The 14,197-nt window shown below is 43.2% G+C and overlaps 1 protein-coding gene across 3 annotated transcripts in view; it reads left to right on the top strand.

Annotated features, from left to right (window-relative positions):
• The first annotated feature begins 8,849 nt into the window (after positions 1-8,849).
• The window catches only part of NMU (neuromedin U), a 31,175-nt gene continuing 25,827 nt past the window's right edge, over positions 8,850-14,197 (top strand). For all 3 annotated transcript variants that reach the window (XM_053253841.1, XM_053253843.1, XM_053253842.1), the window contains exons 1-2: positions 8,850-9,140; positions 13,043-13,101. In XM_053253841.1, the coding sequence (XP_053109816.1) occupies positions 8,975-9,140; positions 13,043-13,101 (225 nt within the window). In that variant the 5' untranslated portion in view covers positions 8,850-8,974. The remainder of the gene's footprint in view (positions 9,141-13,042; positions 13,102-14,197) is intronic.

Below are 14,197 nucleotides of genomic sequence, written 5' to 3' on the forward strand. Positions count from 1 at the left end.
TTGAGATGCTTGGAGACCTGTCTCTGTCACTTGAGGCTCAAGTAGCCTCAGTGGCACAGACTGCTTTTTATCAGTTTAGGCTGATGTTCCAACTACAGCCTGACCTGGAAACAAATAGCCTGGCAACAGTAATCCATGCACTGGCAACCTCCTACATGGGCTATTGAAATGCACTGTACATTTGAAGACAGTCCAGAAACTTCAATTGGTACAGAACAGTGTGGCTGATTACTGAGATTGGCTGGTTTGGATTGGCTGGATTTTACACCAGTGTGTTATGTCAGTTGCACTAGTTGTCAGTCCATTCCTGGGCCCAATTAAAGTGTTGGTGCTGACCTATAACATCCTAAATAGCTCAGGAGAAGTTTACCGGCAGGAGCACCTTCTCCAATATGTCCCTGTCTGTTCTTTAAGAGGCTTTCCTTTGGGTGCTGCCAACTACTGTGGTAGGTTGGGTGGCTTATAGGGAAAGAGCCTTTTTAGTAGTGGCCCCCATCTATGGAATACTTCCTGAGAGAGACTTGCCTAGCGTCTTGCTTCTATGCATTTAGACATCAGGTGAAAGCCTTCCCATTTCAGCAAGCTAGTAATTTGTAATTGACATTTTCTTGACACCGACTTACTGGCTAATTTAATTATTTTAGCATTGTTTTTTGTTCTTGTTATTGTTTTAGATTTTGGTTTAATGTTGTTCTTTTTGTAAACTGCTTTGAGGACACTGGTATATAAATATGAATGAATGAATGAATGAATGAATGAATGAATGAATGAATGAATATTCAAGAGTATACATGTGAGAATTACTGGTTTCCTTGCATTTTTCTTTTCAGTTTTATTGCAAAATATTGCAATTTTTCTATAGGAAATAAAATGAAAAATGAAACAAGGAAACTGGTAATTAATCCACCCACCCCAATAAGGAACATAAAATGATTAATTAAGGGACATTTCATCACTAATTTCCCAGCCATGCTGATAGGAAGCAATAGTACAGGCTGAACCTGCAAAGGGGAAGCTTTTAATTAATTCTGAAAAGGACTTTTGTTGAAACATTTTAAATGGATCTTGACCATAGGGAAGGATATGCTGCTTAATATAGCATTGCATGCTGTGTGGAATCTCCATTTTAATTCCATGTCCAGAATTAATTGCAGAAACGTAATTCCTCAGCACAACTAAAACACTCCAGTGTGTGGAAGCAGTCTGTCTTGGTTCTTCTGACTGGTGTCATTTCACACACTGCATAGCAACAAACCCAGTTTGAAGATCACATACCAGCTATAGCCAGTCCTTGCTCTATGTGGTGAATATATCTGTGTGATACATGTCATGCAGCAACCATGGGCAGTTCCGTATCATGCATGCTGATTCAGACATCTAAAACAATGACAACTGTTGTGCAAGGCCACTCTTCCACTAATAAGTAAAATTGCACAATCATGGCTGTAGTGACATGCAAGCAAGATTGCACACTTTTACTTATTAACACAAGAGCGCTCCTGCACAACAGTTCCAGCTTTGTTTTAGATGCCCACAACATGCAGGTATTCACTTAAAAATACAATATGGGAAGAAATACATTCTTGAATGAAAGTCTGGAGAGCCACTGCTATTCAATGTAGTCAATAGAGCTATTCACACAATTATTGAAAAGAAGGTTAGAGATATGCAGCCTAGGTTTGGGGTCTTATGAAAACCCACAAAAATCCCTCCAACTTAGCTTGCTCAGATGTGGGTAGCCAAGCTTCTCTACTTTGTTCTTTACCAAGGGAAAGAGAGCTTCTCTACTTCAAAGTTTGTGATCATGTGTGGTCATTTCCCTTTTGCAGCAGCTCTCAACAGCTATATTTTTATAACAGAGAGTGGCAGCTACAGGAGCTGCTATATGTGTATGTATGTGCCACTCTGCACAGACCACTCTGTGATCCTTTCCTCAAAATGGTTTGAATAGGGCTGAGCCCACCTCCTTCCCTCTCATGGCCAGTCAGAGGGCAGCTGATGCCATAATGGGGATCTCCCATTTCCAGCCAGTACAAAGCCCCCTAGGATAACTCTTTCAATTCTCAGAGGACCCAGTACCTGGATTCTAAAATGAAGATTGCAGCTGTGTTACTCGTGTGTGTGAGCTCCCCCCACAACCACTCCCAGATGCTCATGAGAAAGGACTTAATATGTCTATTGTCTGCGTAGACACTAGCTTTCAAACAGTATAAAGCATGAGCAGCATTCACACTTACAGTGGGAGAAACGGGGAGGAGGTTCTGCCTCCTGTTGTCACTCAGCCCCTTGTGCCTAATGAACATGCTTAGGACACTGTTTGTCTGAACGGGGGGCACCCTAAGCGTGTTCACTGGTAATTCCATGAGTCACAACCAAGATTGATCGCTGTTGCAGTTCACAGAATCGCCGGTGAGCATGCTTAGGGAGCCTCCCCCTTCAAATACATGGTGCCTAAGCATGTTTGTCATGTGCGAGGTATGAGTGACAGTGTGGGAGATGACTTTCTCCCATTTTCCTTGCTGTAAGCATGAGCACTGCTTGCACTTTGTAATATGTCTATTGTCTGTATATACAGTATATGTCTATATATACAGTATATATATATATATATATATATATATGGAGGACTAATATGTCTATTGTCTGTATATGGCTCAAGGTTGACTCAGCCTTCCATCCTTCCGAGGTCGGTAAAATGAGTACCCAGAATGTTGGGGGCAATATGCTACATCATTGTAAACCGCTTAGAGAGCTCCGGCTATAAAGCGGTATATAAATGTAAGTGCTATTGCTATTGCTATTGCTATATACAGTCAATGTAGACAATGAGGCTCTCCACACAAGCAGTGTGGAGAGCCTCACCAGGCTCTGCGGGGAGAGTGAGCTTAGCACGTTCTCCCCACAGATGGGCAGGAAGCTGTCCCTGGCTGGCTGGATCGGCCACCCACATGACTACCGGCTCTGTCATGGAGCTGGTAGGGGCAGCGGGGATCGGGGGCTGCCTGGCTCCTGGAAGTCCCAGGATGCCCCACGGGAGTGCGCAGGGCATTCTGGGGAGATCCCCAAGGCCAGGAGACTGCTTGTAGCCTCCTGGTCAGGGGTCTACTCATGTGTCACTGCAGCACAGAGCTGTGCCACGGCGGCACATGATCAGTAAAATAGCGATCGTGAGCACTCGCTCCACGAACCCCATTTAAGGGTGGGGGGACTTAAGCAGGTTAACCACCGGAAGCCACACAGCTCCCGGCGATTCCCACAACCACAGAAAAGTGGGCTGGGTTCCCTTTAGCCTGCTTTCCTGAAGTTGTGAGAATAGCCTCAATATGTCAGTGTAGATCAATGGTCTGATAAGGCCCCTTCCTATATTTGCCACTAAGTTCAACAATAAAATAACATAAATATTCACAGACTGCTGTTCATATAAAGGAATGAACAGCATATAATCCAAAACTGGAAATACCCTTTTAATAAGGATGTTCCTTATTCCTGCAAGATCTGTAAATTAATTTCATTCAGTAATTAAACAACACCAGATACAACAGCACATAGTCCCCAACCCACCCACATCTGTTGAGACCATGAGCTGGCAGCTCCTGTCTCAAACTGGATCCTTGCCATGAACTTGCCACACAACACTATCTGTCTGTAATACAGGGATAATAATACTTGCCTACCATATAGTATTGTTATAAGAATTATGTCAGGGAGCATTTAAGCAAGCAATTATCTCACCTGTATTTTAAAGTAATAAAGTTCCAGGAGGTCTGTACTACATAATATTTCTGAATGTATAGTTGGTCGCTAAGTCATGAAAGGTAAAGATAAAAGGAGACATGGGGACTGGTATAGTAGCAGAGAACACAAAAAGGTTTGTGCTTCCAAAGTAGTTACTTAAGGGCCCTCATGCACAGTCCGGACGCTTGTGCAGTATTCTGTAGATTCTTATGCTTCCTCCTAGTGAGTTTCAGCACTCTGGACAGAAGCTGAGCATGGCCCTTGCGCTATTCTTACTGCTGGTCAATGCTTGTGAAGCTGTCCCTTTTCATTTCTTCAGTATCAGTATTGAATCCGGAAGGTGGGATATAAGTGTTATTGATTATAGTAACAGTAGTAGTGATTGATGCAGAGAAAAAGGGCAGAGCTTTGGAAATGCTAACTAGGAAGAAGCATTAGATGTGTACTGAAGAGAGCTACAAATGCTGATGTTAGTCCAGGGTTGGTTTCTGTCCTGTATCAGGATATGCGATTGCATGGAACTATTCATTAAGCAACAGTATCTGGCCACAAAAGAAACTGTTTTGATCCTTACACTAGCCACTGCATGCTGTGGCTTCCACATATACAAAAGTAACCCTTGTTGACTGGGCAAAGAGGCATCATTTAAAGTGGTGGTTTGTTGATTTTTAGCAAACATCCTTATTCAGCCCAGCATAGCTTCCCTCCCAATTGCTGTTTCACTTGGTTTCTTTTTGGATCGCAAGCTCCTTTTGGACAGGAAGTCATTTTCTTATTTCTTTTGCTGTGTACACCACTTTGAGAACTTGTTTAAAAGTAGAATAGAATATAAGAATTACTTGTGGCAATTTTTACACATGATGGATGAACATACTTTGCATATAGTTTTACCTGGATCCTAGAAGGAAACTGCTCTGGATGTGGAATGATTAATGTGAAACAGAGTAGTGCACATGCATGGGTAAGGTAGCCCTAAGAAAGAAAAAAACAGGCAACACTGAGTAAAACTTACAGTTTATCTGAGTAAGTTTTAAAAGACCTTTTCTTCCTTTCTGTATTTTCTCCGATTCATCTTGCTCAGCGTTTCCAGCTTTTCTCTTGGGAGCTGTTTCATGGTTTCCATGTTGTTTCAGTTATTTTAAAATAATCCTTACATTAAGACATATCACTGTTATGCTGAAAGCACATCAACATCAAAAGAAAGACTCAGCTTTGTATAAAAATATATAAATATATACACATGTTAATTAACATATTCAAAGACTGATGAATATGAAATAAAATATGTTCCATATAACATTAACAGGAGATTTCAGCTAAAACTAGCTTTCTTTTCCAAATACATTAGAACATGAAGTTAAAAATGTACAGTATATTATTTGTAGTCTTATCATGATGCTGGGGGGGGGGAATCTTAGTTAATGTGCTATTCGTTGGTTTTTGTTTATTTATAGCAGTATATTCATTTGTGTTAATTTGGAATATATGAAGCCTTATACTGAGCAGTATCTACTCTGATTGGCTGTAGCTCTTAAAGGTTTCAAGCAAACATCTTTCTCAGCTCTACTACTACTCTTTAACTGGAATATTGAACCTGTGACCAGGGGCTGGATATTGAACTTGTGACCAGAGGTGTAGCTAGGGGAGAGGGGGCCATGTTCGCCCCTCTCCCTGGAGGCATCTTGGAGTGAGGGAGGTGATGAAGAAAATAGGAAAGGGTGGATCTGGGGGGCCCTCAGGAGCTGGGGGCCCTGGGTTCTTTGAACCCATCCACTTAGTTATAGCTACACCCCTACCTGTGACTCACTGCATGTAAGGGAATCTGTTCTACCATTGAGTTACAGGCTCTCTCTGTTTGTAGAATGTTTCCCCCGAGACAATCATCATGCTGCCCCAAGTTGTTCCTGATTATTCAGAAGTACGTCCCACCATGTTCAGTGGAGAGAGATTACACATCCCGCTGAGGACTGGGGCAAACTAGATGTAATATTGGGTGAATTGCAATTGGCTCTCCTGCCTTTTATTAGCAGCCATAGGGGTGAGGGAAGATAATCTGATCAGAACTACTGTCACACTGTTTTTCTAGTGAAAATGCACCCCCTCCAGCTGCTCCTTACCCCTGTGGGGGAAAAATATATAGGTTGTCATTTGTATGGTACTTGTATGTTTTTCCTTAAAAGAAAAATAGCTACTTAGGGAGCATTTTCATCAGGGAAACATAGCGGGGAAAGGGGTGACCCTCTCCCACAGTGCCATTGTCTCTACAGTTGCATCTCCTCTACAGTTGCTATTAAGCTTATTTTATTTATTTAACAGCATAAGATCTTCCAAAGTCAGGTCCACCCTTAGTTCTCACAAATAGCAAAATGCATACACTTTATGTACACTAAGGGAGAGTGGAGATTGAGATAGTGTGTTTTTATAGCTGCTTCCCTCACAGACTCAAAGTAATCTTACAAATATTATATGTCAATAAATCTATAAGATATAAATGTTCTATAGATTTAACTTTTATTCAGAAACAACTCCTTTTTCTCTTTCCCCTCCCTTTTCCTTTCTGACTCCACCCCCCACATTCTCTACAGGATTCCCACTGGGACAAACTTCGAAGTAACAAAACATAAAAGATACTGTATAGAATACAACACAGTGTAAGGTTTTGATGTTATGCTGAACATGCACAGGAACAAGTTATGCTGAACATGCACATGAGCAGGATAGGGGCCAGCAAGTTATTATTATTTTACATTTATATCCCACTCTTCCTCCAAGGAGCCCAGAGCAGTGTACTGCATACTTGAGTTTCACTTTCAGAACAATCTTGTGAAGTAGGTTAGGCTGAGAGAGAAGTGACTGGCCCAGAGTCACCCAGCTAGTTTCATGGCTGAATGGGGATTGGAACTTGGGTCTCCCCGGTCCTAGTCCAGCACTCTAAGCACTACACCACGCTGGCTCTCACAGTGTGAGTGGATATGATCCTGTTCCCTTTCTACACACATTCACTGTACACACATGTAACACTGGGACAAACTTCTAAACAACAAAACATAAAAGATACTGGATAGAATACAACACAGTGTAAGGTTTTGATGTTATGCTGAACATGCACAGGAACAAGTTATGCTGAACATGCACATGAGCAGGATAGGGGCCAGCAAGTGTGAGTGGATATGATCCTGTTCCCTTTCTACACACATTCACTGTACACACATGTAACATGTGTAGTCATCAGATGAGGAGATATGCCTGTGTTTGGGCTGAACCACTTCAGACTGCATGTGGGGCCCCCTCAACACATTTCCTTGCACATATCACACTAATACATAAAGGGAAAGGCAAAGCCAGAACCTTTCTCCCAGACCTCTGTATGCAAGAATTTGTTTGTGCAGAAGAGCATTCAATCATATGAGCATCCACCTCATTCTGAAATGCTGCAGTCCAGCAGGGCTGGCCCCACCATGAAGCAGAGTGAAGCAGGCTGCTTTAGGTCAATGGCCACATACATAGCTGCTCAACCAGCACCCTCCCCAGAGGAAAGTGAAAAGACAACAAGGTGGTTTGCTTCTTCCCTTCCTACTAGAAAAGGAAAAAGGGGGGGAGAGATTGGGGGAAAGGGAGTGTGGAGATGAGATTTTAAGAGATTTTGTGCTCTGCTGCAGGCAGCAAAACACTTCTGGGCTCAGAGGCGTAACTAGGGAAAACGGCGCCCAGGGCAAGCACTGAAATGGCACCCCCCCCAACATACTACATTATACTTAGGTTTTTCCTCACAAGCACCCGCCGCTGCCGCAAAGCCAGGCCACTGACTGGCCGCCAGGCGCCAGCAAAGCAATGGGGGGGGCGCAGGCGGCGCGGAAGGGACCGCTCGTGGGGAAGGGGGCACCGACGCGCTCCCTTGAGTGCTGCAGCGCTGCTGCACTGAGCAGGAAACATTTGTATTAACAAAAAATTTAAAAAAACATTTGGTCATGGCGGCGCCTCCCCACGTGACCAGAAAAGATGGCGCCTGGGGCACATGCCCCCCCTGCCCCCCTATAGTTACGCCTCTGTCTGGGCTGCCACTGTAGCTCAGACACAGCTTGTCACCTCTTCAGGTTTTTGTGAGAAGTAGGGCAAAGTGTGGCTAGAATTGCAGTCATGTGACTTGCACATAAGGCAACAAGATGCAAAGTGGAGAGTGGCGGCCAGGAGTGATAGATCCTTGCCACCAACTCATACATGCAGTTTCACGCACTCGCTCCCCAGCCTTGTGGGATCACCTCATGGGGACATGGCTCCCGCCTTTGCACCCTTCCAAGTGGTGAGGAGCAGGGGCATAGCTAGGGGAGCGGGGTCTGTGTTCACCTCTCCCTCAGAGCGGCCCCTCAGAATGAGGGAGATAATGAAGAAATTAGAGAGAGGTGTAGCTGGAGGGCTCGAGTTCTTTGAACCCATCTGCTTAATTACAGCTACACCCTTGGTGAGGAGAAAGAATTATTCAGCTCCCTGGACTACTGGTGATGCAATTGCTTGGTAAAATTTGCTTACATACAGGCGACCAGCTTCCCACTGGCTCCATGTACACTGTCTGGTAAGTTAAAGTAAAGTGTGCCGTCAAGTCGATGTCGACTCCTGGCACCCACAGAGCCCTGCGGTTGTCTTTGGTAGAATACAGGAGGGGTTTACCATTGCCATCTCCCTTGTAGTTTGAGATGATGCCTTTCAGCATCTTCTTATATCGCTGCTGCCTGATATAGTAGCAGCGGGGATTCCAACCAGCAACCTTCTGCTTGCTAGTCAAGCATTTCCCTGTTGTGCCACTTAAGGTGACTCATCTGCTAAGTTACTGCCTGGTGAATGGTCGTCTGTATGGGCAAAGGAAGCGTATGAGTCTTTTACCAGAGTGGAGTAGAAATTTCTTAAACAAATAATTGGCTCACTGCCTCAGTGGCTACCGCGTGGCTTTTGGGTGTCTGAATCCCCCAGAGTCACCGCTGGCAATAGGTCAAATGGGAGCCGGTGTAGCAGAATTTTTTTTTTTTAACACCGGCGGCTGGAAAAGGCGGGAACCAGGAGGGCTGCTGGGCGGGGGGGGGGCGGAATGACGTAGTCTCCCTGAGTCAGATTGCGGCCACCTTCTTTATGTCCGGGAGATTTAAAAGTGGGAGCTCCCCTGCCTGGCGACTCCAAAGCAGGAGGGGAGAGGAGGGGAAAGCGCGGAAGCAGCGGGACCCAAGAAAGCCAGGCGCAGGACGACGGTATGCAAAGGGCAAGCGCTTGCCGGCGCCGGCAGCCTCCAGCCTCTTACCAGAGTGGTAGTTGCGGCGCCTGCCATCCCAGTCGCAGGAAGCTGCAGCCCAGCTCCGAAGCCCCCTGCAGGCGGCTCGTCCTCTTCCTTCTCGCCTTCTGGGTGACCTCGTGCAAAGGTAAGGCTTTGCTGCCTTCGTTGTTCCCGCGCGGCTTTCTCTCCTCCATGCGCGCTTCATCCATCCAAGCGCTCATCTCTGTAAAAATGTGGCTCATCAGGGCTGCAGATTCAGAGCTCTTTTGCCGCTGTCTTGCAGGTTACACATTCCTCTTGCTTCAGCTGCTCAGATTCAGGACTCTTCTCCCTTGAACAATTTAAAATGCTTGCATGTTCAGATTTCTAGCCGGCGCCGCCCCTCCCCACCCCAACTCTGGAGGGTAACAAAATGTTTCTTCTATTTCTTGCTGCCTTCAGCTATTCAACTTCAGGGCTCCCTCCCGTTGATCAGTTTAAAATGTTAGCGCTCTTTCTGCCCTCACATTTCTAATTGCCTCGATCTCCCTCTCTGCAGATAGTGATTTGATTGTTTTTTCGGGTTTTGTTTTTTTTAAGGGAAACGATATGTAATGTTCCCAGCTCTGTTTCTACTTGTGTAACAAGTAGATTGACTTTTCCTCACTAGATAGAAACGACCATAGGTGGAATGAATTAATAAGTGCACCAATTCCTGTCAGGCAGCTGTTAGAGGCATATAATTTTTAAGGGTGGGGCCATCTTGCTACATCATCATCATCATCATCATTATATATCTACATTTTATATCCCGCTCTTCCTCCAAGGAGCCCAGAGTGGTGTACTACATACTTAAGTTTCTCCTCACAACAACCCTGTGAAGTAGGTTAGGCTGAGAGAGAAGTGACTGGCCCAGAGTCACCCAGCAAATCTCATGGCTGAATGGGGATTTGAACTTGGGTCTCCCCAGTCCTAGTCCAGCATTCTAACTACTACACCACGCTGGCTACAGATCTATGTAAAATTTTGGTGCCTTTACTTTCTGCCTGCTGTGGAGTTTCGTAAGACTCAATCAAACATTTGCCAATTTAATGCCAGCCTAAGTTGGTCTGACCCCCCCCCCATCAACTTATCTATTTTATATTTACTATAGATTTTATGTGTTTAAGTATATATCCCACCTTCCTTCTTTTTAAAAACCCCCACAACATTTCCAAATAACCCAGTACAGATTCCATCCCAATGGCTAGGTCAAATCTAGCAGCAACCACCTACCAATTTTCAATAAAAGGAATGCAACACAGATTTTAAAACACTTTCTAGTTTACCTCCAGATACTGAATATCTGTTCAAATGCAAGATTTTACCTGCTTCCAAAAGGTCATCAGAATAGGTTTGAATTGTGAAGATAGTTCCTTGGCAGACACTGCAAGGTATCTTCATGTGTCCTCCTTTAACAGGTCTGATTCACAATTGATAAAATGAAGAGGTTAGTATCTAGCACAGAATTGGTTCTAAATTACAAGTCACCAGCAGTGGTGAATACAAGTTGTAGTGATGAATCTATTTTGGTGCAGACTGTTGTCTCCTTCCTAGGGTCTTCATACAAAATCATACAAAATCAAAATCAATCATACAAAACAAGTATGATTGACAAACATCTTAGAAAGCCATGTTGGTCCATTGGGGTGGTATGGGAGGGGAACCCAAAAGCCAAAATAATTGGGGCCAGCTGAAAAATCAGTCTATCAATTGATCTCTGATAACTTTCTACTTTTCTATGTATTGTGCAAGCCTTTTCAGAATGTATCTATAAAAATTAAAGTTCAGTAGCAGCAGTAGTTGGTTTGGTACAGGCCATTGCTCTGCCTTTTGTTGTACCAAATTTTGTGATTGTAAGAATGCACAAAAACTATTGCTGCCTCAGCAGCAGATGTAACACCATACAACAAAAGTTGTCTTAGATCTTGTTCATATTAGTTAAGTACTCTTGTTTTCCATTCACAATCCCTTCTCTAGATTTGGAGTCCCTTCTCTGTCCATGAGCATGGATGGGAGTGTGGTGAGGGGGCTTTAACCCTTCTGATTGCAAGTGTGATGGGGGGGGAATGAACACATAAAATTGCTGTTAGTTTGATTAAATTTATGTATATAAATTCTTTTGAAAGGCTGGATTTAATCATGGGAACATAATTAAACACTCCTCCTTCCTACCACTGATTATTTCCTGTAAGTCTGATCCTCTGCCACCATTTACATTATCTCAGCACGTGTGGGTTTGGGAACACACATTTAGCAAGACAATGAGGCTGTTCACATGTGAAATAGTAGCCCAGGCTACTAGGCTGCACATGTGAAATGCTATGATTGAGCCAAATCCTGGTGCTACCCCTGTGCCTAGCCCCGTGTCTGGGCCATCGCCGCCAGGTTAAGAGTCTTACCCTGGCCCCATCGCCATTTCTCAAACAAAAAAATGGGGATCACAAAAAATGACAAGAAGCAACCCGAAAATAAGTGATCAAAAACCAAGAAAAACAACAGTGGAATAAATAATCTAATCAGAATAACGTTCTAGTGTCACAGATAGCCATGCAGACTATTCATAATGAGGGTAATCGCTATTAATCCAAGACTGTTCTCAAGTAATACATATATATGAAGAATATAATGATATTGACATATCAAGAATATACCATATCATACCATATCTTAACCATATCAGGTTAAGAGGCTTCCCCTGGCCCCATCGCCATTTCTGGCAGCGAGCGGGGAGAAGGAGCATGTGCACCAAGCACGGAGGCTGCTCTAAGGAGAACAGCCGCAGCACTCGTAGCACGGGGCAACCTGGAAGTCTTTCACATGGGGCTTTTAAAGCCCTTTAATTTGCTTCTCCTCTGGAATGGAGGGGGTGCATCCACATATCAGCAAGATTTACCCCGAAGTCCCTTCAAGTTATCAGGGAACAGTTCACACATAATTCGGGTTTTTCACTGTGTGTCTGAGAGTAGCCCCATTTATATCCGGGGTAAAAAAAAAAAACCCAATGTTTTTTGGGACTACTTCAAGTTCTCAGTAAAGCTCCCAGTAAACTCATGGTAAAGCCTGCTGTGTGTAAAAGTCCCTGGGATGTGGGAGGGGGAAAAGTCTTCCTGCTCTCTGCAACTGCTGTCACTGCACCGCTGCTTGTGTGCAGCTGCTGTTTATCTGCCGGGGAAGGTGGGTGAATTCCTGCCTTCCTCTCAGCATACCCAGCGGTAGCCATGAGCTTGTGTGAAAGACTTCAGTGTCACCAAACAACTTTTTTTTTGTAAAGGGAGTTGTTGACAGAAGATGTGTTTGAATCAAAATTAACCTATAACTTTATGTGGAGTATAATGGGCTGATGAAAATTATGAGGTGCTGGTGACAATTTTAAGTAAGATTTATGAGCTTCCAGAATATTTATTTCATTTATTTATTTTTGTTTAAATGTTGAACAGAGTAACAGTGCTGAGGGAAGGGGTGTTTAACTCTCTCTGATCTAAAGTATCCTAAAAACTTCTATTGGCCCTGTGGAGGGAAAATACAGGCACAGATGTTGTACCTGTATCACCCTCCCGCCCCATGTGACTAATAGTAGCTTTTCTGAGGAAGTGCAAATTATATTGGGTAAATGGCACAGGAAGAAAGAATTTAAATACCTGCTTCCCCAGTGCTTCTGTTCCAATAAAACTCAGAGCCTCTGTGCCTTTTTTAAAAAGTAAAATAAAAATACAACATCCTCAGAAGATCTGATCACAAATCTCCTGTGTCACATCTAGTTTGGTTCTGACTATATATAACATTGGATTAAAACAATCAAGATATTGCTGTTATAGGTGAAATAAAATTTACATTTTTCTGTCTAAATGAATGTGTATTATATTCTAACTTGCTTTTGGTGCTAAAGAAGTGTTAAATCCTAATATTTTAAAGAACAGAATTGTCTGTAGTGACATTGCATGCACACATATAGAGAGAGTTATGTATAATGAATGATATAAATGGCAAACTTTAATGGCTTTAAGAACAATACCTTTTTATTTCCAGGTGCACCAATGGTATCCCATGCTCTACAAGAAGAACAAGATTTGCAATTGTGGAATGAGGTAGAAAGCAAATTCTAGACCAGTTTTTTAAAACATAAAATGTATGAGACTGGTAGATTGTTCATACAATTTGTATTGCATGTATAAAGGGGCAGGGTTAACAACTAAAGATTCTAGTAAACATGTAAGCAAGTTAAGGTTTTGGTTCTCACAATTACAAGGATCCTGGTTAAGTCGTTAATCAGGATTAATGAGCTCTGTAGAGCTGATTGTGAAAACTCAGAATTTCAGGGCAGTCCTGGTCAAACTGTTCCAGTCAATCAATATTTAGCCAGGATAACTAGGATTCAATCCTGACTACATGCTGGTTAACCAGAGCGGTTTGACCAGGATTGCCCTGAAATTCTGGATTCTCGCAATCCAGATTAACATTTTAACCAGGATCCTTGTGATTGATAGAACCTAGCCATTGTGTAAACAGTCCAGCAAGTGCACTAGTGTGGCCCTTAAGTATTTTGTTTAGCTCTTGATGGTGTGTGCGTGTGCATGCCTGTGTGTGCGCGCCATATAGATATGTACATATGTTTGAAAGTAGGCTTCAAATATTAAAAGATCACAAGCATAAGGAGCAAATTAATTGTTTTTCCAAATTATGGGGAAACAACTATAAGAACAACAGAAGGCTCCCTGAATGCTATTGTGCTTATGGAGAAACAGACCCATATTATACAAATCTATGGATAGACATGGTGTATAGGCATGTCCCCGGTTCAGCATGGTATGAAGATAAGCCTGTTGTGTTTTCAGACTAACAGTAATTTTAAGAATTGGGTATTGGAGAGGGTATGGAAGGAAGGGAAGGCAGAAATGCAATAGGCACTGAAAATCCGGCAAGCATGAAACCAAGATGATGGCACCAAGAGCAACAAAGGATGAACCTACATGAGTTCTGGAAGATGCACAGAAGTAGAGGGAGCAATTTCTTCCCCCAAAGCTGTTTTAAACATAAAAATTTTAAAATCTGCAGCACTGTTCATTTGACAAGCTGCTACTTAACAAACTCGCCTCCATCTTGGTGCACAAAAGAGTGGGAGGGATCATCGCCAGGTAAATAATCTTGTGCTCTGAACATCAGCCTCCAGTAGACCTGCATGGT

This window comes from Hemicordylus capensis, chromosome 5 (assembly GCF_027244095.1).
Source record: "Hemicordylus capensis ecotype Gifberg chromosome 5, rHemCap1.1.pri, whole genome shotgun sequence".
NCBI lineage: Eukaryota > Metazoa > Chordata > Lepidosauria > Squamata > Cordylidae > Hemicordylus > Hemicordylus capensis.